Genomic DNA, 24,490 nt, shown 5'->3' with positions numbered 1-24,490 from the left:
CCACAAAGCCAACAAAAAGGCAGGCATAACTGGGACCCATACGGGTGCCCATGGCTACACCTTTGGTTTGGAGGAAGTGGGAGAAGCCAAAGGAAAAATTATTGAGAGTAAGGACTAATTCTGCTAGACGGAGAGTGGTGGTATAGGGGAATTGGTTTCGTCTGGAATCCAAAAAAAAGCGAAGAGCTTTGAGACCGTCCGGGTGGGGGATGGAGGTATATAGGGACTGGACGTCCATGGTGAAAATAAGGCCGTGGGGGGCAGGGAACTTAAAATCATTGAAAAAATTCAAAGCGTGAGAAGTGTCACGAACATAGGTGGGAAGGGATTGAACAAGGGGGGATAAAACAGTGTCAAGGTATGAAGAAATGAGTTCGGTGGGGCAGGAGCAAGCTGAGACAATGCGTCTACCTGGACAGGCAGGTTTGTGGATCTTGGGTAGGAGGTAGAAACGGGAAGTGCGGGGTGTGGGAACTATGATGTTTGTGGCAGTGCATGGGAGATCCCCAGAGCTGATAAGGTTGGTGATGGTATAGGAGACAGTGGCCTGGTGCTTCTTAGTGAGGTCATGATCAAGGGGTAAATAAGAGGAAGTATCAGAGTGTTACTGCTGTGCCTCGGCCAGGTAGAGGTCAGTTCGCCAGACTACATCAACACCATCAACGCAGGTTCCAACAATCATGGATTGGCCCCGGCCGTTGATCTCGACTGCCCCAGCAACCCAGGGTATATTCACAACCCGGACTCCAGCACCATCAACACGTGTTCCAACGACCATGGAAAGCTTCAAAGGGATTGTGCAACCACCAACTGCAACTCCAGCCTTGAACTCCAGGCTGGGTCTTCCCATGCTGCAATTGTGACTCCCATCTCCACTTCCCCCACCACCACTCTGCAATCCCTTCTCCCTCAGATCCCATCGTCAGCTCCTGGGCCCTCAGAGGCTCCATCTTCCTCTCACCCCAACCCTCCCCTCTCCACCGACACTACCAGCCTCCCTCCCCCCTCTGATCCCATCTCTCATCTGTGCCGGGTCTTTACCATTCCCTCCGACCTTCAACTCTCTGAGGCAGAGCGCTCTGTCCTCAGTAAGGGCCTCACCTTTGTCCCCCTTCGCCCACACCTCAGCAAGTTCCGTGTGCGCCATGATGCTGAACTCTTCTCCACCGGCTCCGTCTCCGAGCTTACTTATTTGGCAAGGACTCTTCTACCCCCATCGATGACCCCTTCTCCTGTCTTCAACCCTCCTCCTCTTCATGGACACCCCACTCTGGTCTACTGCCTGCTCTGGATCTCTTTATTGCTAATTGCCGACGGGACATCAACCGTCTCGACTTCACCACACCATGTTCCAATTCCAACCTCTCTCCCTCCGAACGCTCTGCTCTCCGCTCCCTCCGCACTAATCCCAATCTTACTATAAAACCCGCTGATAAGGGGGGAGCTGTTGTAAAGCTCCTCCCCCTTTCTTTCTCCCTAGGCCTCCCATCCCATGATCCTTTCCCTTCTCTAGCTCTGTATCCCTTTTGCCAGTCACCTTCCTGGCTCTCAGCTTCACCCCGCCCCCTCTGGTCTTCTCATTTTGCATTTCCTCTCCCCCTCCTACTTTCAAATCTCTTACTAACTTTCCTTTCAGTTAGTCCTGACGAAGGGTCTTGGTCCAAAACGTCGACGGTGCTTCTCCCTATAGATGCTGCCTGGCCTGCTGCGTTCCACCAGCATTTTGTGTGTGTTGCTTGAATTTTCAGTATCTGCAGATTTCCTCGTGTTTGGATGCATAACAGCCTGGTATGGCAACTGCTCGGCACATGACACCAAGCAACTGCAGAGTTATGGATAAAGCTCAGCACATCACCAAAACAATACTCCCCTCCTTGGACCCTGCCTATACTTTTTGCAACAGCATAATCAAAAACACAAACCACCCTGAACATTCTCCCTCCTCCCATCGGGCAGAAGATATAAAAACTTGAAAGCAGGTATCACCAGGCTGAAGGACAGCTTCTACCGCTGTTATAAAACTATTGAACCTAGTGCGTTAAGATGGACTCTTGACCTTACAATCTACTTCGACTTGATCTTGCACCTTACAGCTTATCTGCACCGTACTTTCTCTGTAACTGTCACACTCCATTCTTGTTTTACCTTGTTCTACCTTAACGCACCGTGTAATGATTTGATCTGCATGAACAGCATACCATACAATTTCTCGCTACATGTGACAATAATATAGTTCCAATTCCAAATTACGAATTGTTTGGAAGTTGAGACAAAGTTGTATAGTACAGAGAAATAAACCGTTGGTGAAAGTCGGTGTTAATTAACAGAGCGACACTGCAATGGCCCCCAGCCCCTCTTCTCTGATCCAACTCCTTGCACTCCGGTCCTTGCCCTAGCTCCCTGTCCAATACCCCTCAATGTAATCCCTGACCCCAAACTTTTGCTCCAACGGCCGTCCCACTTCTCCTTCCTCCAACCGTCTACCATTAGATAGCCCTTTTCCCCTTTCTCTTTCCTTGCTATTGCTCTTGCTCTTGCTCCTGCTCCTTCTCCTTTCCCTTGCCCCAGCCCCCAGAACAGACTCACCATCTTTCCACCTCCGCCAGGCTTTATTTACCCGCTCGGCCCCCGTTGCCGGGCAACGTTGGGAGCGTACAGCGCAGGCGCGCCCATTGGCCCGAACTGCAGCTGTTTACGACTAGCCGCTTTACGGCTCCGGTGTACTTAGAGGGCAGTGACGGTGATACATCTCGGTAGGTGTTCAGGGAGAGAGCTGTGGTCCGGCAGAGGGTGGGAGGGAGGGAGGTAATTGTGGAGCGAGGGGGTGCTGTAGTGCGAGAGTGGCGGTGGGGAGATGGAACGGCTTCGGGCTACGACCGCCGAGCTTTCCCGAGCTCGGGTGCGGAAGGCGGTGTTGGGTCTCAGTATCTGAACAAAACATTTACGATTCAAATAGGGAATATTTACCATTCACAACAGAAGGAATTCAAGGGACATGGGAATGGGAGACACACGAGATCAAAAAAACTTAATCTGGAACAACAGACAAATTGTTGGAGGATCTCAGCAGTCCTGTACACCATGGAAAGCGTACTTTCTGAATGCATGACGGCTTGGTACGGCATTTGTTCGTTACCGACTACAATTAACTTTCGCCAATCACCTTTCCAGCTCTTAGCTTCATCCCACCCCCACCGGTCTTCTATCATTTCGCATCCCCCCCCCCCCCCCACTACTTTCAAATCTCTTAGTATCTTTCCTTTCAGTTAGTCCTGACGGAGGGTTTCGGCCCGAAACGTCGACAGTGCTTCTCCTTATAGATGCTGCCAGGCCTGCAGTGTTCCACCAGCATTTTGTGTGTGTTGTTTGAATTTCCAACATCTGCAGGTTTCCTCATGTTTGCTCCATTGAGGAGAGGGTGATTTCCCTGATATTTTGAGTTGTGTGCAGCACTGTTGACGTCAGGACGAAGGGTGTCGGCCCGAAACATTGACAGTGCTTCTCCTTATAGAAGCTGCCTGGCCTGCTGTGTTCCACCAGCATTTTGTGTGTGTTCTCCCCTCAATGGATTCTTGTTTGAATTTCTCTCTGCCTTGGTTCTTCGGTTGTCCATCAAAATTCAATGATGACATCCACTCCTTTAACATCCTTTGATGACTATACAGTCCTGTTCTGGACCCACGAGTTCTATTGCAGGTGGGATATGTATATGTGATAGTGATGGCAACCATGTCTGCATTTCTCCTGGCTCTCTTCTGCTGTCTTCTGGTTGTTCTTTCCATCTCCAGAATACAAACCCCAACCCTACACAGCTGTCGCAGCAACATTCTCCAGGTCCTCGGGTCTGACCTTGCACTTCCTTAAAGCATTCTTCATCTGATCCTTATAGTGCTTCTTCAGCCCTCCAGCTGAGCGTCGACCATGATGTAGCTGGCCGTATAACACTCTGCGGGGTAGCCGACATGGAAGCATCCTTATCACGTGCCCCAGCCACTGCAGCTGACGCTGGGTGATCATGGCCTCAATACATCTGCAGATGGTCTTAACAAGTATTTCAGTGTGAGGCACCCGCTCACGCCAGGTAATTCCCAGGATGCACTGAAGGCAGCTTATGTGGAAGCGCTCCAAGACGTGATGTGACGGCTGTAGGTTACCCGAGCTTCACAGCTATAAAGGAGGGTGGTGACACAGACCGCTTGGTATACAGCGACCTTTGTGGAGGGACGAAGGCTCCTGTTCTGAAAGACTCTACGCTGAAGTCTCCCAAAGGCAGCTGATGCCTGTTTAACGCGGCTCTGGATGTCGTTGTCAATGCCGCTATCCTCAGAGAGAATGCTCCCCAGATATTTGAAAGATGGCACTACTGACAGCTTTTCATCACCAACAGTGACGGCAGGTAGGGTGGGTGGAACACTGGTACTCCATTGGCAAACCACTTCTGTCTTGGTGGTATTGATGGTCAGCCCCATCCTGCTGTACGCTCTCACCGCCACAGCAAGGAAAGTCTGAAAATCCTCCAGAGTATGGGCCACAGGAGCACAGTCGTCTGCATACTGCAGCTCCAGGACCCACTCTCTACAGAGTTTGGCGGTTACGTGGGGCCTCCTGATGTCAAAGAGATTGCCGTCTAATCTGACATTTACTGCTACACCGCTGCTGTCTTCAATCTCATGGAGAAGCTTGGTAACACACAAGAGGAAGATGTTAAAGAGCACTCACCCCTGTGGGTACAAGGAAGGGCTCGGACTCTTGTCCTCCTGTGGTCACCCGAGCAGTCATCTCATCATGGAACTGGTGGAGGATATTTAACAAGTTTATTGGGACAGCCAAACCTGAGGAGGACATCCCATAAGAGCTCTCTTTGCACAGTGTAGAATGCTTTGGAGAGGCCGACAAGGGTCATAAACAGGTCCTGATGTTGCTCCCGGCACCTTTCCTGAAGCTGCCGGGCTGTGAAGATCATGTCGATTGTGCTCCTGTTCTTCCTAAATCCACACTGTAATTCAGGCAGCATTGACTCGGTGATGTTGCTGATGATCATCTGAAGTATCACCTTAGCCAGGACCTTTCCAGCAACAGAAAAGAGTGATATGCCCCTACTATTGCCGCAGATGGCCTTGTCACCCTTGTTCTTATAAATAACAATGATGTTTGCATTTCTCCATTGCTGTGGGATGTTCTCATCAGTCCAGGCCTTGGTGATGCGTACCTCTGCCTTGGTAAAGCAGCCAGTATAATCAAGCACCCCAAACATTTGCTCTTCCTCCCCTCCTATCAAGTAGAAAATACAAAACAACACACACAAAGTGCTGCAAGAGCTCATCAGATCAAGCAGCACCAATAGTAATGAATGTTCAATGTTGTGGGTGGAGACCCTTCTTCAGAAACAAAAGTGTGAAAGCATACACCACCAGGTTCAAGGACAGCTTTATCCCACTGTTTAAGGCAATTGAACAGTTCTCTAGTATAATGAACTATTGACCTCACATTTCACCTTGTTATCATCTTCCACCTTATTGCCTACCGTACTGCACTTTCTCTGTAACTGTATCCTGCATTGTTATTGTTTTACCTTGTACTATATCAATGCACTGCTATAATGAATTCACCTGTAAGATGTGTTTTCACTGTTCCTCAATATATGTGGCAATAGTAAACCACTTTACCAAATTAACCATATAACAATTACAGCATGGGAACAGACCATCTCGGCCCTTCTAGTCCGTGCTGAACATTACATCTATAGAGAACAAAAAGTCTGTGAATCCTTCAGCTTAAGAAATCATAGGAAAAGTACAATAACAGATGACCAAAACCAATGCATTCAAATACACACAACTACTCCAGAATCCCAGATCACCAAATATTGATTTAGTTATTAAAAATGGTGTCAGCAAATATCAAAGTTACCAAGTTATGTATTTTGTGAAATGGTAACTAAAAAAAAATCTGGTGACTTGGATGTCAATATTACAACATCAGTTCCTGAATAATTTGGAGAAATGGATGGCCACACTTTTATCCACTGATGGTACAGTGGTTTACAAAAGTTTGGGCACCCCTGGTCAAAGTTTCTTTTACTGTGAATAGCTAAGCAAGTAAAAGATAAACTGATTTCCAAAAGGCGTTAAGTTAAAGATGACTCATTTCTTTAATATTTTAAGCAAGAAAACTTGTTTTATTTCCATCTTTTACATGTCAAAATAACAAAAAAGGAAAAGGGCCCGAAGCAAAAGTTTGGGCACCCTGCATGGCAGTACTTAGTACTTTGGCAAGTATCACAGTTTGTAAATGCTTTTTGTAGTCAGCTAAGAGTCTTTCAATTCTTGTTTGGGGGATTTTCGCCCATTCTTCCTTGCAAAAGGCTTCGAGTTCTGAGATTCTTGGGCCATCTTGCAGGCACTGCTCTTTTGAGGTCTATCCACAGATTCTCGATGATGTTTAGGTCAGAGAACTGTGAGGACCATGGCAAAACCTTCAGCTTGTGCCTATTGAGATAGTCCATTGTGGATTTTGAGATGTGTTTTGGATCGTTATCCTGTTGTAGAAGCCATCCTCTTTTCATCTTTGGCTTTTTTACAGACATGTTTGCTTCCAGAATTTGCTGGTATTTGATTGAATTCATTCTTCCCTCTACCAGTAAATGTTCCCTGTGTGACACAAGCCCAAAGCATGATCGATCCACCCCCGTGCTTAACAGTTGGAGAAGTGGTCTTTTCATGAAATTCTGCGCCCTTTTTTCTCCATACCTTTGCTCATTGTGGCCAAAAAGTTCTATTCAAAAGGTTCAAAGGAACATCTAAACAAGCCTGATGCATTCTGGAAACAAGTTCTGTGGACTGATGAAGTTAAAATAGAACGTTTTTGCCGCAATGAGCAAAAGGGTGCAGAATTTCATGAAAAGAACCCTGCTCCAACTGTTAAGCACAGGGGTGGATCGATCATGCTTTGGGCTTGTGTTGCAGCCAGTACTACGGGAAACATTTCACTGGTAGAGGGAAGAATGAATTCAATTATATCCCAGCAAATTCTGGAAGCAAACATCACACCGTCTGTAAAAAAGCTGAAGATGAAAAGAGGATGGCTTCTACAACAGGATAATGAACCTAAACACACCTCAAAATCCACAATGGACTACCTCAAGAGGCACAAGCTGAAGGTTTTGCCGTGGCCCTCACAGACCTAAACATAATTGAGAATCTATGGATAGACCTCAGAAGAGCAGTGCATGCAAGACTGCCGAAGAATCTCACAGAACTAGAGGCCTTTTGCAAGGAAGAATAGGCGAAAATCCCCCAAACAAGAATTGAAAGACTCTTAGCTGGCTACAAAAAGCATTTACAATCTGTGATACTTGCCAAAGGGGGTGTTACTAAGTACTGACTATGCAAGGTGCCCAAACTTTTGCTTCAGGCCCTTTTTCTTTTTTGTTATTTTGAAACAGTAAAAGATCAAAATTAAAAAGTTTTCTTGAATATTGAAATATTGAATAATATTCCCCAGCCCACTCTACGATGTAGTGTAACAGTTTTGTTGATAGTCAACATTTATACCGATTGAGTACCCCTTATCCAAAATGCTCGGGACCAGAAGTGTTTTGGATTTTGGATTTTTTCATATTTTAGAATATACAATGAAGGAGCCATCATTTCCAATTGAATTTATGTGCTGTCAGTAAGCAGTCTCACAGTTGTTCATCAGACATACTGTATGTACTGAACAGTAAAAAAATGTTACAGACCATTAATATGAAAATCCGATGAGTGCAGGGTAATAAAAGTAGCACAGCAGCATTGTGAGAAAACCTGAATCAATTGTTTAACAGCAGGCTTTCAGTCTCCACCTACGATGCCATGTTTTGATTAAAAGATTACAGTGCACTGTATTTGTATTTTACTTTATGTTTTATGTAAGGTATAAAAACAATCAGTATTGTAGATTGGTGTGTGTGGCTTGGATTTCCAGCATCTGCAGATTTTTTCTTGTTAGTATTATAAACTTGTTCTAATGTTAGATTTTCATCAGTGACGGTATTGGCAAACTTATCAATGAGTTTCTCTGCTGTTTCGCGATCTTTATATATTTTTTTTAGTCTTTAAAGATTTAATGCCATATCTTTTCTTAAATTCCTGCAGTCAGCCTGCTGAATATTCACAATTATCTTCAATTTTCAGTTCATCGTGATAGATCTTTGCTTGTTTCATGGTCAGCACAACGTTAAGCAGTATATATTCACTCCTACACTTTTTTCAATACATGATCGAGACCTTCGTTTTTCACTTTATGCAGGTCACATCTCAAAACCATCTTTCTTTCTTTCTTTACAAATCTTTTTATTATTATCCAAAATTAACAAGAGTACATCGAAATAGGTAACACTTACAATGTCTCAAGGAAAAAAAACATTATTTTAAAGATTGAAAAATTTTGGTGACAAAAAAAAAGAGGAAAAAAAACCCATTAGGTGTTCAACCCCAGAGCCATGCATCATACAAAAAGCTTCTAAAGATAAACATTAAACCACCAGCAAGAAAAAAAAAAGCACCAAAATTTACAAATAGAATGTGGAGGAAATCTATCAATTAACTCAAGTGACAGTAACGAGCAAATGAACCCCATCTTTTCTCAAAATCAAACATAGGTTCAAAGGTTCAACTTCTAATTTTCTCCAAACTAAGACGGAGCATCACTTGAGAGAACCAATGTGACAAAAGTGGGAGCCAGCGTATCCTTCCACTTCAACAGGATGGCCCTCCTAACTATCAATGTAACAAACGCAATAACATGTTGGTCAGACAAAGAAATACCACGGATATTTTGAGGAATAATTCCAGAAAGCAAAAACCATCTGTAATGCATAGAAACCTGCGTGTTGCCTGGGAACCTTCCCGGCAGATATGAAATTATCCATTTGTGATGCTGTCAGCGCACAAAAAAAAATTAGGAATTTAGGAGTTTTCGGATAAGGGGTACTCAACCTGTATTAATACACTCCAAAGGAATTATAAAAGTTGGATTGTTTTATTCTAACAGTATACACACACAGAACTCATTTAACATAATATCTCAGTTTTATAAGTGTAGGAGGAGCTAATGAATGCAATTGGCAGAAGGTGATCAAAAGTGGGTGTTTGTTGGGAAGGAAGATAATAGGACACTGGAGGGTTGAGAGAGTGGAAAGAGGGTGAGGCACAGGAGCCAAAGACCAGTGAAATGAAATCATTTTAAGTGGGTCAAAAGTGACAAATTGCTCAAAAATACTAAGTGTAAAAACATCATAAATTTAGATAAGTTTCACTTCTCGCTTAAGTTATTTGATAGAAAGTATTTGATTTCTGCCAAATGATATTTTTTTTGCTGTGACTTTGTATGTATATTCTGATTCCTTGCTTGTTTTGAAGATTGGCTGTGAAACTTAATGTGAAGGAGAGCAAAAGATAATCCATTGTACATTTCACAGAATAGGACACTTGGTTAAAGAATTTGGGGTCATAATATAAGAAGATAATTTGGTTTTGCAGCACCTTAGCTGGAAAAAGTTCTCAATAACTTATTGGGAGTTAGGGGGAAGAGAGACATTTTGAAAAATGAAGCTTGCATCCTGCCTTTGTCAACGTCCTAAAATCTGTTATCTTTAGGTACAGTCTTGGTCTTAAATAAAAAATAATGAGGAAAACTGTACTTAAGATGAGGACCTGTAAAAGAAGCTGCATTTAATGATGAGTGTTCTTTACAGGCTAGTAAATCAGTTTTGAAATGTAGTCACTATTGCTGTATTCTATGGTAATCACAATTGCCCTTCTGTGCACTGCAAAATTCCTGAAGGCAACTAGGAGATGAATGACTTTATATGAATTGTAAATGTCTGATAGATAAATATTGTCAGGAAACTTCCAATGTTAAAGCAATAACTTGAGATTTCCGCCGTCAGTGGAGAGTGCAGATTGGACATAATGTTTCACCTAAAAGATGGCCTCTCCAGTTGTGCAACCTGGCAGTGCAGAGTCTATGCTAAAATTCTGGCGTGGGGCTCAAACTAAATTTTCTGATGCAGATATAAGAATGTCTTTTAATATGCCTGAATTTGAGCTTTTGTTTTTTGGTTACAGTATCATTGAAAGTTTGGATGAAAAAGCCTTTTAATGAACATGGCAAATCCTCTAAGAAGTGAAGTAATAAAGCTGTACAAAAATGTAAGTTCCCTGGCTTATGTTCTGTAACAACATTTAGCTATTAATTTACGGTGAGGATTCAGTGTGTAGATGTACTGCTTTAAGATCAAACAAGTCATGTAGTTCAGGAAGTTTGCAGCTCACTCCTTGATATAAATTAACCAGTTCTTGTCAGCGTTAAAATGGCCGCAAGACTTTCAGTTTTACTCACCTTGGATCAAGCTGAGGAAAGATAAACAATCAGCGCTATTTCGTTTTCTCCAGCAGTATTTGTTCTGCGCCATTCCTAGGGACAACTGCTGATGGATAGTTAGACAATGTTGATTGCCTCAGCCTTCTTCCAAAGTGCCTTGGCTTGCTGCTGTTAGTAGTCCTGCACAGAAAGGATAGCTATATTGATAGTTAGCTGACTGGTTGTCAGCAGCTGTGAACTGATTCATCACTGAAGAGGAACAAATTTAGTTATTTTCTATAGCAAAATTGTCCTGACTTTGAACATTGTGGTTACTGGAAGGATAGTGTCTTGGGCCTGATTATTCCCCCTAGAAGTAGTGTGAAATATTCACTGACAATAGCACAGTGGACTACTCCAGATATGTTCTTAAAGCAACACAGGCCATTTTTGTCTGGTGAAAGACCCCATCTTAAGCTAATAATAGCCTAGTAACATTCACAAAGGCAATGACATTTTCCATTAAAAGAGAGACTTAAACCTAACCCCAACATTCAGCATTACCTCGGCTGAACTCTTCACCCTTTACATGCCAAGAGTTGTCATCACCCGAAGACCCAGCAGGATCAGCCAATCCATATTGTGGTGATTCGAGCAGCTGACAAGGTATAGTGCTGTGAATGACTCACCTTCAGATGTCCAAAAGCTTTTCCAGCAACCACAGTCAACCAGGCAAATAGCCTATGCATTGCTTGTCATCTTTCAAAATTCTATAATTATGAAATGGTCCCTCCAGTTTAGGTGGTGACAAATAACCCCACTGTTGCCAGAGAAATACCTCAAGATCCTGCAGCTCTTATACAATGATATGCAACAGTGGCTCTGAAAGAGCACCTTTCAAGTTTAAGACTGAGATCAAACAGAGGAGCCCCAACTCTGTTGTTTTCATTGCAACCATTCTTCACCTCACAGGCCAATACCTCCCACAAGGGGTCTAAATTCTCTACAGGGGGGCTCTTTAACTTTAAAAAGGTTCAAGGCAAAGTGCAAGGTGTCAACTACTTCCATCATGGAGCTCCAGTATGCGGGCGATAACACCATGGTAGCTCACTCTGAGGAGGATCTACAGTGCATAATGGATGCTTTTGCCGGCGCATACAAGCTCCTGGGACTTGATCTAAACATCAAGAAAACCCAAATCCTGCAACACCCTGCTCTATATCAAGCTCCTAAACCTCCAACCATCCAAGTTGACAACATCCCTCTGGAAGAACACTAATCATTTCCCAAATCTTGGCAAGCTTCTTTCTTCAAGCGCCAGCATTGACCTTGAAGTATATCACAGAATAGGCTTTACAAGTGGAGCTTTTGCCAGGCTGTGAAAGAGGATTATTAAAGATCAGGGTATCAGGATCAACACTAAGCTTCTGGTCTACAAAGCTATAGTCGTCCCCTCTTTGCTATGTGGAGTGGAGTCATGGACAATAAAGCTGGCACATAAAATCCTCAGAAACGTACTGACAAAGATGCCTCCAAATGATTCTGAGAGTTAGCTGAAAGAACAGGCACACTAACTCCAGCATCCTGGAGGAAGCTAACATTAACTCCATAGCCACAATCATGACTCAACACCAATTGCAATGGGTCAGCCACTTAATCTATATGTCTGACTCCTGCCTCCCTAAACAACTCCTGGTCGGCCAACTTAAGGATGCAAAGTGCACTCCTGGACAGCAGAAAAGGTGGTTCAAAGTCAACACCAAGACCCACCTGAGGAAGTGCCACATCAACCTGAATGGATGGGAGAAATTAGCACAGCATAGCGAAGGCTGGAGAAGGAATGTCTGTGAGGGACTGCACAGCTCGAAGAATACCTCCACTGTCCACTGAGGCTAAGGGGCTTTAACGTAAAGAGAAACTGGGAAAAACCCAACCAGCTACATCCACCACCACTTCAGTGACCTACACCTGCCAACACTGCAATGAGACTTGTGGGTCTCGAGACCAGATCAACCACCAGGAGGAGAGTCATACGAGTGATCGCTGATGATGATGACTGTTTGAAAAGGGATAGAGCAGGAAAACCAGGATCTACAGATCATCTGTCATCAGAGTAGGGAAACAATAGTGCCTGTTACAAAGCATATAAAATAGTGCACTTGTGAAATATTAATGACTATGTGAAATGGATTTATTAATAGATCCTGTTTTACAAACTTATTGGGATTTTTAAAAGGAGGTAAATACTTGATAGAGAAGTGAGAACCAGCTGTTAGATTTTCAGCTGATCTTTGATAAAATCTCATATAAGAAGTTAGGATGCAATGTTAAAGCCAGTAGGATTTTATTATTCTAACCATGGAAGCACGTGCAGTATAATAGGTATCAAAAATTAGTTGACAGGTTATAGAGAGTAGGATTAAATTAGTTTTTGTGATGTAAGATAGTGACTAGCTAGAAACCACAGGGATCTGAATAACAGAACAACAGAAATGTAGAGACCTATTGGGATCTGCAGATGTGCAATAAGATCTGAATATCCTTGTATATACAAGTCACTGAAAGTAAACATGCAGATATAGCAAACAGTTAAGGCAAATGGTATGTTAGCCTACATTCACAAGAGGTTTTGAGTGTAGAAGCAAGAGTAGTAGTGGTGTTTTGCTTGGTGAGAGTGCACATTAGATATCGTATAAAGTTTTGATCTACTTACCTAAGAGTCTCAATTTCAAAGAGCACATCAAAGATTTGCCAGACTGATTGCTCGTATTGCAGAACTGTGCTATGAGAAGAGTGTGAGTCAACTGGGCTTTTATTCACTGGAGATTATAAGAGTGAGGAGATCAGTAGTTTACATGGGAATGCCATTACATTTAAGTTTGCTTTCAAATGACACACCACCCTATATTCCTTCATCATCACCATATCAACATTGTAGTTACCCAAACAAATTCATTGCAATAACATTATTAGATAGATTGCAGTGGAATTAGAGAAAATATATTGCAAACAGTAAAGGACTCAGTAGTAATCTATGCAGCACACAACTGGTCATAAGCTTCCAATCTGAAAGGCAACCCTATGCCTTATACCATAAAACCAATTTTTTTATGTCTAATTTGCTAACTCATCATGCATGGATCACATGCGAGTTAACCTTCCAAACCAGCCTGTCATGCAGAACCTTGTCAAAGGCCTTGCCCAGGTAGTCAGCTTCTACTGCCCTGCCCTCACCACCCTCTGGTTATCTCTTCAAAATAATTTGATCAAATTCAGGTAACGTGATTTTCCATGAACAAAGCCTTAATCAGTGCTTGCCTTTTCAAATGCAAATAAATCCTGTCCCTCAGGATTCCTTGCTGTCCTAAATAAATAAAGGCACATTACCTGTCTTCCAGTGTTCTGATACCTCACTTACAGCTAATGATGTTAAAAATTCTATACCAAGCTCCTGCCATAACTTCTTAAGATATATAGTCCTGGATAGGCCTGAGGGTCTTATCTATCTTTATGTATTTCAGAACCTCCAACAGGTCCTCCTTCAAATGTTAATATACTCCTTAATATCACTCTGCCCTCGCTCAAATTCATTAGTTTTCATGTCCTCCTCAATTGTCAATACTGACAAATAGTCTTTGTTTAAGAATTCATCTATTTCCCATAGCTCCACATTGATTCTTAAGGGAGCCTACTCTCTCGCCAGTTACCCTTTTACTCTTAGTATACTCATGGAATATTTTAGAATTCTCCTTTATCTAATCTGGCAGGCTGGTTGCAGAAATTTATGAAAAGGCATGGAATTAAATTTTTAAAGCATCTGCTGATCACGAAAATCTAGAACCAGAGCAAGTCTATAATACTGATTGTTTTTATTCCTTACGTAAAACCTAAAAAAAAGTAAATTAAAGTGCAGTGTACTGTAACCTTTAAATCCAAACACAACCTCATAGGTGGAGACGGAAAGCCTGCCGTTGTTTGGTGTTGTTCAACAGCTGATTCAGGTATTCTGATGCTGCAGTGCTGCTTTTGTTACACTGCACACTTTGTATTTTCATTATATTAATGGTATGTAATAAAGTATACGTGTAAGGCAAAGACTGCTTACCGTTAGCACATATACTTAGAGTCAGAAATGATGGTGATCCCAAGCTATCATTATATATTCCAAAATCCGAAAAAATAAAAAATCTCAAATACTTCAGGCCTCAAACGTTTCGAATAAGCGGTACTCAGCCTGTAGTAGGTTTTACGACTTTGGCTTAATTCAGTCTTGTATAACACTTAATGTCTCCAGGTGACATCAGACGCTATGTCCACTGTGTCGGAGAGTGATCCAGTTCTATCCTTAATCTTTCCAAGTACTCACTTTTGATCATCTCTGTGGTCCCTCTCCAGGACTGCTTGTCCAGGAGAGAATCATGGAAGCATCTTGTTTGAGGAGCGCTCAATTTATCTCATTCATTTGCCTTGCGTACTTCTTCTGAGATTGGGTTTGAGGAGATCCAAGAGTGAGGGCAGGGGATGACCCCACATAGCTAGTGAGTTGTTGGTTGTGGAGCGTATTGTATTGCAATTTACGTGGGAGGAAATTGGCGAGCCTCTGATTCAGTGTTAGTGTAGTGTGTTTTTCTGACATTACTCTTTTGACTCAGGGCAAATCTTTTGCCAAGCTGTACACTGTAGCTGGCTGGTACAGTGCATCCATTCATTTTGATGTGTCAGGAATGGACAGGAGGAGGAGTATAGGAAACTGATACAGGACTTTGTGATATGGTGCAACTCAAACTACCTGCGTCTCAATATCACCAAGACCAAGGAGATGGTGGTGGACTTTAGGAGATCTAGGCCTCATATGGAGCCAGTGATCATTAATGGAGAATGTGTGGAGCAGGTTAAGACCTACAAGTATCTGGGAGTACAGTTAGACGAGAAGCTAGACTGGACTGCCAACACAGATGCCTTGTGCAGGAAGGCACAGAGTCGACTGTACTTCCTTAGAAGGTTGGCGTCATTCAATGTCTGTAGTGAGATGCTGAAGATGTTCTATAGGTCAGTTGTGGAGAGCGCCCTCTTCTTTGTGGTGGCGTGTTGGGGAGGAAGCATTAAGAAGAGGGACGCCTCACGTCTTAATAAGCTGGTAAGGAAGGCGGGCTCTGTCGTGGGCAAAGTATTGGAGAGTTTAACATTGGTAGCTGAGCGAAGGGCGCTGAGTAGGCTACGGTCAATTATGGAAAACTCTGAACATCCTCTACATAGCACCATCCAGAGACAGAGAAGCAGTTTCAGCGACAGGTTACTATCGATGCAATGCTCCTCAGACAGGATGAAGAGGTCAATACTCCCCAATGCCATTAGGCTTTACAATTCAACCGCCAGGACTTAAGAACTTTTTAAAAGCTATTATTAATGCTTTTTGAGATAGTGATTTAGATGCATATCATATTTTTTGCTGAGTTAAGTATTGTATGTAATTAGTTTTACTACAACAAGTGTATGGGACATTGGAAAAAAAAGTTGAATTTCCCCATGGGGATGAATAAAGTATCTATCTATCTATCTATCTATCTATCTATCTATCTATCTATTTTCAGCAATGACTGAAATAGTTACACAATAAACTGTGTCCATTGTCACTGACTAAGTGTTCTGAAACACCAATCTTTGCAAAGAGGCTTCTCAATACATCAACAGTGTGTGAGTCTGTAGTGGATGCTATTGGGAACACTTCTGGCCACTTTGTAGCTGCATCCACTGCTACCAAGAAAGGTCATTTTGCCCATGAAAGGTCCGGCAAAATCCACATGAATTCTCCGCTAGGGCAATGCAGGCCATTCTCAGCGATGCAAAGGTGCTGCTCTTGGCATCTTCTGTATGTGTTGGCATTCCAAACAGTACATGGCAAGTTGTTTGATCTGCGATGAAAGCATACTTGAGGGGTCAGATCATAAGTTATACGTCTAAAATTAAGAAGGAATACATGGCAGAAATAGATCAATTAGAAAAAGATATTACAAAGTTAGAAAAAGAATCTCAAAGATATACGACAGAAGAAAAACGAAGACAACTTGTTAATAAAAAATTACAATATAATACACTCCAGACGTATCGAACAGAAAAAGTAATTATGAAAACTAAACAGAGATATTATGAATTAGGTGAAAGATCACACAAGATTCTTGCTTGGCAGTTGAAAACACAACAGGCCTCTAAAACAATAAATGCAATTAGAACAAGTGCAAATAAGATTACTTATAAACCTTTAGAAATTAATGAAACTTTAAAAAATTTTTATACTGAATTATATCAATCAGAATCACAAAATAAAATTGCTGAGATAGATAAATTTTTATCACAAATAACTCTTCCAAAATTAAATTTGGAAGAACAGAAAGGATTAGATATGCCCTTTACATTAAAAGAGGTTGAAGAAGCTTTAGGATCACTTCAGAGTAATAAATCCCCAGGAGAAGACGGTTTTCCGCCTGAATTTTATAAAAAATTAAAAGATTTACTAATTCCTCCTTTTATGGAATTAATATATCAAGTGGAAAGAATGCACAAACTCCCACAATCTTTTTTGACAGCGATCATAATTGTATTGCCAAAAAAAGATAGAGATCCTTTAAAACCAACATCATATAGGCCTATTTCTTTGTTGAATACAGATTATAAAATAATAGCAAAAATTTTATCTAATAGAATATCTAAATATTTACCAAAATTAATACATATGGATCAAACAGGCTTTATTAAAAATAGACAATCAACGGATAATATAACTCGGTTACTTAGCATAATTCATTTGGCACAAAAAAGAGAGGAAATGAGTTTGGCAGTTACCTTGGATGCAGAAAAAGCATTTGATAGATTGGAATGGGATTTTTTATTTATTTTATTTTATTTAAGGTATTGGAAAAATATGAGTTAGGAAAATCTTTTATAAAATGGATTAAAATCTTAAATATTAATCCTCAAGCTTAAAGTAGTTACAAATGGTCAGATTTCAACACCATTTCACTTAACAAGGTCAACTAGATAACCGGGGAATTTAGTGCTGTGGTCCTTAGGACACAGCAGACCTTGGGAGCCGGCGCAGTGTTTCTGTTCCATTGACGGGAAACGATCGCGATTGAAAATAAAGTGGAAATAATGAAGTGTTTGGAAAGAGGTGAAACGCCATCGGTCATTGGAAAAGCGTTAGGCTACAGTCGGTCAACGCTCACTTTCATTCCTGACTGCAACTCAATTGCATCTCTGGCTGCTGTTTCCATGGATACAGTGATTTTATCTGCTCTTTTAAATGTATGTCATGCTTCAGTTAGAAGCAGTTTTGTTAATGTTATCTTGTAAAATTCCATAAATTAAATGATCTCTCAGTGCATCATTAAGCCCATCACTGAATGTTCGAATAATTTCTTCAATTTAGCCACATATGCTGAAATTGACTCCCTTTCCTTTTGGTTCTGCTTTTGAAGCTGAAAGCATTCTGTAATCAACGATGGTTTTGGTTCTAAATATTCCTGTCTTACGTTCACAATATTGGCAAAACTCATTTCGGCTGGTTTGGCTGGAACAGTTAAACTTCTAAGCAAAATGTATGCCTTTCCACCCAATGCACTCAGCAAAATTGGCATTTTTTTCTCATTAGCTATTTCATTTGCTTCAAAATATTGCTCAATTCACTCAATACACCATTATCTGTTGTACAGTTGAACGCACCTATCTTTCCAATGTAGCTGGCCATTTCTTTTTTTTTAATTTATTATTATCACCTATTACTGTCTGCTTATGAACTGTGGTTGTACTTGTTTGTTAGTTTGTCTATTTTCTACCTTTTTTACTCAAACATCTCTATCCCCTTCCAAATTAAAATGTGCTGCACTTCAACAGGTACTGTATTTAGTCGTCTGGGTTCATTTTAAAACTTCCTTGTTACCACTGTTCTGTTTTGTAAGTCCAGAAACTAATCAAAACAAAAACACAGGATATTGGATAATTGCCTGCTTAATTTTTCTTTTCCTGTTTTTAGTGAGTTGCTCATATATGACGTGGTGGCATAATAACTTATGCCATTCAATTACTTATTGTATGTAACCAATAAAGAATTATGTAAACAAAGAATGCTTAAACAATATATTTTGTAGTATTACTCATATTACTGGAAATATTAAATGCAATGTTAGTATTTGTTTCAAGAGGACTAGAAGATAAAAGCAAGGATGTAATGCTGAGACTTTATAAGACTTGGACAGACTACACTTGGAGTACTGTAAGCAGTTTTAGGCCCTTTATCTATGAAAAATTGTGCTGGCATTGGAGAGAGTCCAGAGCAGGTTCACAAGAATTATCCCAGGAATTAAAGGGTTAATGTATGGGGAATGTTTGGCTCTGGGCCTGTACTCTGTAGGGTGTAGAAGTATGTGGGTGGGATCTCACTGAAACCTATCTAATATTGAAAAGCCTAGATAGAGTAGATGTGGAGAGGATGTTTCCTGTAGTGGAGGAGTCTGGGACCAGAGGGCGTTGTCTCAGAATAGAAGGACATCCCTTTAAAACAGAGATAAGGAGGAAATTCTTTAGCCAGAGGTAGGTAAACCTGTATAATTCATTGCCACAGATGGCCAAGTCATTGGTTATATTTAAAATGGAGGTCAACAGATTCTTGATTAGAAAGGGCATCAAAAGTTATGGGGTGAAAGGAGAATGAGGTTGACTAGGATAATAAATATGCCATGATGGAATTACGGAGCAGACTCAGTGGGTCAGGTGGCCTAATTTGGCTCTTATCTTGATATCTTGTGGTCTTATCACAGCCCTGGACGTCCTGTCCTTTAACTTAGTACCTAGCTCCCTGAACATACTTTGCAGGATTTTATCACCCTTCCTACCCATATCATTGCTACTAACGTGGACCCCGACCTCTGGCTGGTCATCTTTCCACTTAAGAATGCTACGGACTCGATCTAAGTTGTCCCAGGAAGCAGGGACCTGAGAAATGGTTTATATAATTTGAGATTGCGATCTCACACCAAACACAACATATATCCTTCACTTTCTTGTAAACTTCACCCGGGTATAACCAATCTGCCCATAGTCATGTGAATAGAAGTCTGTTACTACTAAGTAATTCTCCCACAGTTTATCTGGAATAAGGAGCAGAAAGCATTCGGTACATTAATTACAGGGAAGGTGATCAAAGTTCTTTAAATACATTAAAAGTAAGTAAACTTTTCATCAAGGATTAATTCAATATTTTGCCTTACAGTTGCTGTACCTTGGCAGAGAATACCCAAAAGGAGCAGATTACTTCAGGGATCATCTTAAGAAGACTTTCATGAAAAACAAAGATGTTACAGATCCTGAGAAAATTAAGGAACTAATAGCAAGGGGGCAGTTTGTGATAAAGGAACTTGAAGCTTTGTATTATCTTAGGAAGTACAGAGCAATGAAACAACGCTATGAAGAGAATACTGACTGACTTTATAACACTACTGTTGACTTCCAGAATGTACCGTTGCCACAGCTTTGTGATTCTATGATCAACAGGCATATTACCTGTAATTCACAGATGCACTTGAATCTATTAATCACTTATGGTGTACTTAAGAGCCAAGTAGTGTAAAACTTCATGATTCAACTAACATCCTTGAAATGGAAGAATTACATCTGCTCAGTAGCCAGCCAGATCAATGCATTGTAATAAATTGTTACAATTTGAAAATTCAAGCACTATTTTAAAATTAATGGGTTTTTTTGCTGATAGATTGCAACTTATTTTGAATTCTATTGATATCTATAAGGATAAACCACTTTAAAAGTACAATTACTAATAGAACAATATTGAAATGTGCTAAAATCATAACGAGACACACAGCTGCTGCAGTGCATAGTGTTGTCAGTAAAATGTAGCAATCAGTGGCAACACTTAAAGCAGTTTTACTATATTTAACATGCAGCTGATAAACAATTTTTCATTAAAGATTAATGATTAATTTTTATGTATTTGTTTATATTTTATGGATATAGCTAAATAGTGTGGAAGTTACTACACAAATGCAATCTCTTGATCTGGCAGTTTTGATACTGTAGAAAACTGAGTGGGTTTCGTTGAAGCCTAATGGTGCAGGTTAAAGTTTAACATAAAAACACTGGAAGAGAAAGGTCTGCTCAGTAGCCAAGTTGACCTCATCAGATCACTGAAGTTCCACTTGGAATACTGGTTCAGCGTGTGGGATCTGGTGAATCATTATTTATATTGGCTACAATTGTTCAGATCTGGTCACTTATCACCAAATGTAGAAAATGCAAAGCGTGATGAAATAAGCATGTAGCCTCCAATGGTAGAGCCTTCAGGATCTGGGCAGCACCTTGCACTTGTCTGGATTAAATTCCATCTGCCATTTTTCAGCCCATTTTCCCATCTGGTCCAGATCCCACTGCAAGCCACGATAGTATTCATCACTGTCCACTATACTCCAATCTTAGTGTTGTCCACAAATCTGCTGATCCTGTTAACCACATTATCATCCAGATCATTGTTATAGATGACATACAAGCAAGGACCCAACACAGATCACTGTGGCACTCTACTAGTCACAGGCCTCCAGTCAGAGAGGCAACCATCTACTACCACTCTCTGGCTTCTCCCACAAAGCCAATGTCTAATCCAATTTACTACCTCATCTTGAATGCTGAGGGACTGAACCTTCCTGACCAAACTCCCTTGTGGAACCTTGTCAAATGCTTGTCCATGTAGACAAGATCCACTGCCTTTCCTGGTAACTTCCTCAAAAAACTCTATAAGATTGGTTAAACATGATCTGCCTCGCACAAAGCCATGCTGACTGTCCCTAATCAGTCCATGTCTATCCAAATTCTCATATATTCAGTCTCTTAGGACACCTTCAAATAACCTTCTCATTACTGATGTAAGGCTCATCACCCTATAATTTCCTGGTTTGCTTATAGAACAGTGGAACAACATGACTACCCTCCAATCCACCAGTACTTCTATCATTAAGCATGATTTAAATATCTCTGCTAGAGCCCCTGCAATTTCTGCACTTGCCTCCCACAGGGTCTGAGGGAACACCTTGTCAGGTCCTGGGAATTTATCCACCCTAATTTGCTTCAAGAGAGCAAACAATTCACTTCTGTACACCCTGTGCCTGCTTCCTGAGTAAATACAGATGCAAAAAAATCCATTCTAGACTTCCCTTATCTCTTTTAGCTCCACACATAGATTACCTTTCTGATCTCGCAGAGGACCAGCTTTGTCCCTTGCAATTCTTTTTCTCTTAATATATCTGTAAAATCAATTAGGATTCTCCTTCACTTTGTTTGCAAGAGCAATCTCGTGCCTTCTTTAGCCCTGATTTCTTTCTTAAGTGTTCTCTTGCATTTCTTGTACTCCGTAAGTACTTCATTTGTTCCTACCTGGCTATACCTGCTAAGCACTTACCTATTTTTTTTCTCTTAACCAGCGACTCACTATCTCTTGAGAGCCAAGGTTCCCTAAACCTGTTAGCTTTATCTTTTATTCTGACAGGCACATACAAGCTATGTACTCTCTAAATTTTACTTTTTAAAGCCTTCCACTTACCAAGTACACCTTTGCCAGAACACAGCCATTCCCAATCCACACTTGCCAGATCCTTTCTTCTACCATCAAAATTGGCTCTTCTCCAATTTAGAATCTCAACCCACAGACCAGACCTATTTTTTGCATATTTACTTTGAAATTGTGATCACTAGATGCACAAGAACTCTGCAACTTCCACCATCTTCAATGGGACCCTACCACCAAGCACATCATTTTCTTCCCATCCCACTTTCCACTTTACACAGGGATCACTCCCTACACAATTCCATTGTCCGCTCATCCCTCCCCACTGATCTCCCTGCTGGTGCTTATCCTCACAAATGGAACAAGTGCCATACCTGCCCTTACACCTCCTTTCTCACTACCATTCAGGGCCCCAAACAGCTCTTCCAGGTGATGTGAAACTTCAGCTCTCAGTCTGTTGGGGTCATATACTGTGTCTGGTGCTCCCAGTGAGACCTCTTGTATATCGGTGAGACCCAATGTAGATTAGGAGACCACTTTGACGAGCACCTACCATAAAAAGTCTGCCAGAAAAAGCGTGATCTTCCTGTACCCACCCACTTCAATTCTACTCCCCATTCCCATTCCAACATGCCGGTCCATTGCCTCCTCTACAGTCGCAATGAGGGCACACTCAGGTTAGAAGAGCAACACCTTATATTCCATCTGGGTAGCCTCTAACCTGATGGCATGAACATCGATTCTCGAACTTCCAGTAATTGTCCCCCCCCCCCCCACCTGCTCCATTCCCATTTCCATTTCTGTTTCCCCCCCTTAACTCAGCTCCTTATCTGCCCATGACTTGTCTCTGGTGCTCCTTCCCCTTCCCTTCCTTCCATTTTCTTCTACCCTCTATCAGATTCCCCTTATCCAGCCCTTTATCTCTTTCACCTATCAGCTTCCCAGCTCTTTACTTCACCCCTCCTCCTCCTCTCCCAGTTTTACCTATCACCTACCTCCTTGTACTTCTTCCTCCCTTATCCCCACATTCTTCTAATCTTTTTTTCCAGTCCTGATGAAGGGTCTCAGCCCACAACATTGAATGTTTCTCTTTTCCATAGTTGCTGCCTGGCCTGCTGTCTTCCTCCAGTATTTTGTGTGTGTTGACTAGATGCAACGTGTTCCCCTACACTAACTTCTGTCACCTGCCCTATCTCAGCACCTGATAGTAGTTCAAGTGTTACACACAGTCTTGTTGGGACTTCTACATTACTGATTAAGGAAACTTTCCTGAACACATTTGGCAAACTCTATTCCATCTAGTCCTTTTATAGTATGGGAGTATCTTCAATATGTGTAGAGTAAAAATCACCTGCTATAACAACCTTGTGTATCTTACAGCAATCTGCAATTTCTCTAGAAATTTGTTCCTCTAGTCCCATGGACTTTTGGGTGGTTTGTAATATAGTCCCATTAATATGATCATATCTTTCTTATTTCTAAGTTCCCCACATAATGCCTTACTAGACGAGTTCTCCAGTCTGTCCAACGTAGCAGCACCATGACATTTTACCTGACTAGTAACACCACATCTCCTCCTTTAGTCCCTCCCACATCTCCTCCTTTAGTCCCTCCCACTCTGTCACATCTAAAACAGTGGAACCCCAGAATACAGACCTGGCCACTGCAATTTTTCTCTGCTGTTCCCCCCCCCCCCCCCCAATGGTATCTAAATTGGTTTACCTGTTGTTGAGGGGGAAAGCCATAGGGGTACTCTGCATTGGCTGTTTAACCCCTTTTCCCTTCCTGAATGTGACCCAGTTTCCTGTGTCCTGCACTTTGGGTGTAACTACCCCTATAACTTCTATCACCCCCTCAGCTTCCCGAATAATCCGGAGTTTATCCAGTTCCAACTCCTTAATGTGGAGTGTTAGAAGCTGCAGCTAGATGCAGTTCTCACAGGTGCACTTGTCAGGGTCACTGCCTTCTCACATCCCACAAGAGTGTCATCCCTACTTTTCTAACTGAACAAATAAAATATAAAGAAGGATTAAGAATAAATAAACTGGGGGAAAAAAATCGACCTAACAGTTTTTGCTTTCTCGCACTCAAGCTTCTCCTTGCAACCTCTATGAGCTAAAACCTCAAAATCCCCACTCTAACACTGTCCACTCCAATGATGGCCGGTCTGCTTGCCCCTACTGTCACGAATCCTGTGACAAGTTGAAAAGGACCAGCAGAATTGGAACACACCTGGAGTCTGGTTTACTATAAATTAAGACTATATTTATTACTACTACAAATTAATATCATTAAAACCGGATAATACGATACAGGTTATAAACTATTTTATATCTATATATATATCCGTAAATGTGTGTGTGTGTGGATACAAAGATAATAGTCCCGGAGGTAGGTATCAGTCTTACGGTGTCAGGTAAGTTTAAGCAGTTCAGTTCACTTTGTGTTGCGTCGAGTTGAATTGATGGAGAGAGAGAGAGTTAATTGAGTTGATGTTTACTTTGGCAGCTTTAGTTGTTCTTGCTTCCGAACTCTTTAGAGTCACTTCGTGTGAACCCCACACAGACACAGATGGACAGA

The 24,490-nt window shown here is 41.5% G+C and overlaps 2 protein-coding genes across 3 annotated transcripts in view; one reads left to right on the top strand and one right to left on the bottom strand.

Annotated features, from left to right (window-relative positions):
* The window catches only part of dnai7 (dynein axonemal intermediate chain 7), a 106,273-nt gene extending 103,128 nt beyond the window's left edge, over nt 1-3,145 (bottom strand). The window contains exon 1 of one of the 2 annotated variants that reach the window (XM_073066065.1): nt 2,968-3,145. In XM_073066065.1, the coding sequence (XP_072922166.1) occupies nt 2,968-2,970 (3 nt within the window). In that variant the 5' untranslated portion in view covers nt 2,971-3,145. Of the gene's footprint in view, nt 1-2,586; nt 2,674-2,967 lie in introns of those variants that run through there. The other variant, XM_073066064.1, reaches the window with a different exon arrangement.
* LOC140738588 (electron transfer flavoprotein regulatory factor 1-like) lies at nt 2,650-20,342 on the top strand. Its single transcript, XM_073066066.1, has 3 exons — nt 2,650-2,753; nt 10,110-10,193; nt 19,610-20,342. Exons 2-3 carry the CDS (start codon nt 10,143-10,145, stop codon nt 19,820-19,822), a joined length of 264 nt encoding a protein of 87 aa, XP_072922167.1. The 5' UTR covers nt 2,650-2,753; nt 10,110-10,142; the 3' UTR covers nt 19,823-20,342.
* The last annotated feature ends 4,148 nt before the right edge of the window (nt 20,343-24,490 follow it).

This window comes from Hemitrygon akajei, chromosome 14 (assembly GCF_048418815.1).
Source record: "Hemitrygon akajei chromosome 14, sHemAka1.3, whole genome shotgun sequence".
In the NCBI taxonomy this organism is placed as follows: Eukaryota; Metazoa; Chordata; class Chondrichthyes; order Myliobatiformes; family Dasyatidae; genus Hemitrygon; species Hemitrygon akajei.
Note: the sequence above shows the minus strand (reverse complement) of the source record. Positions and strands in the feature narration are given on the sequence as shown.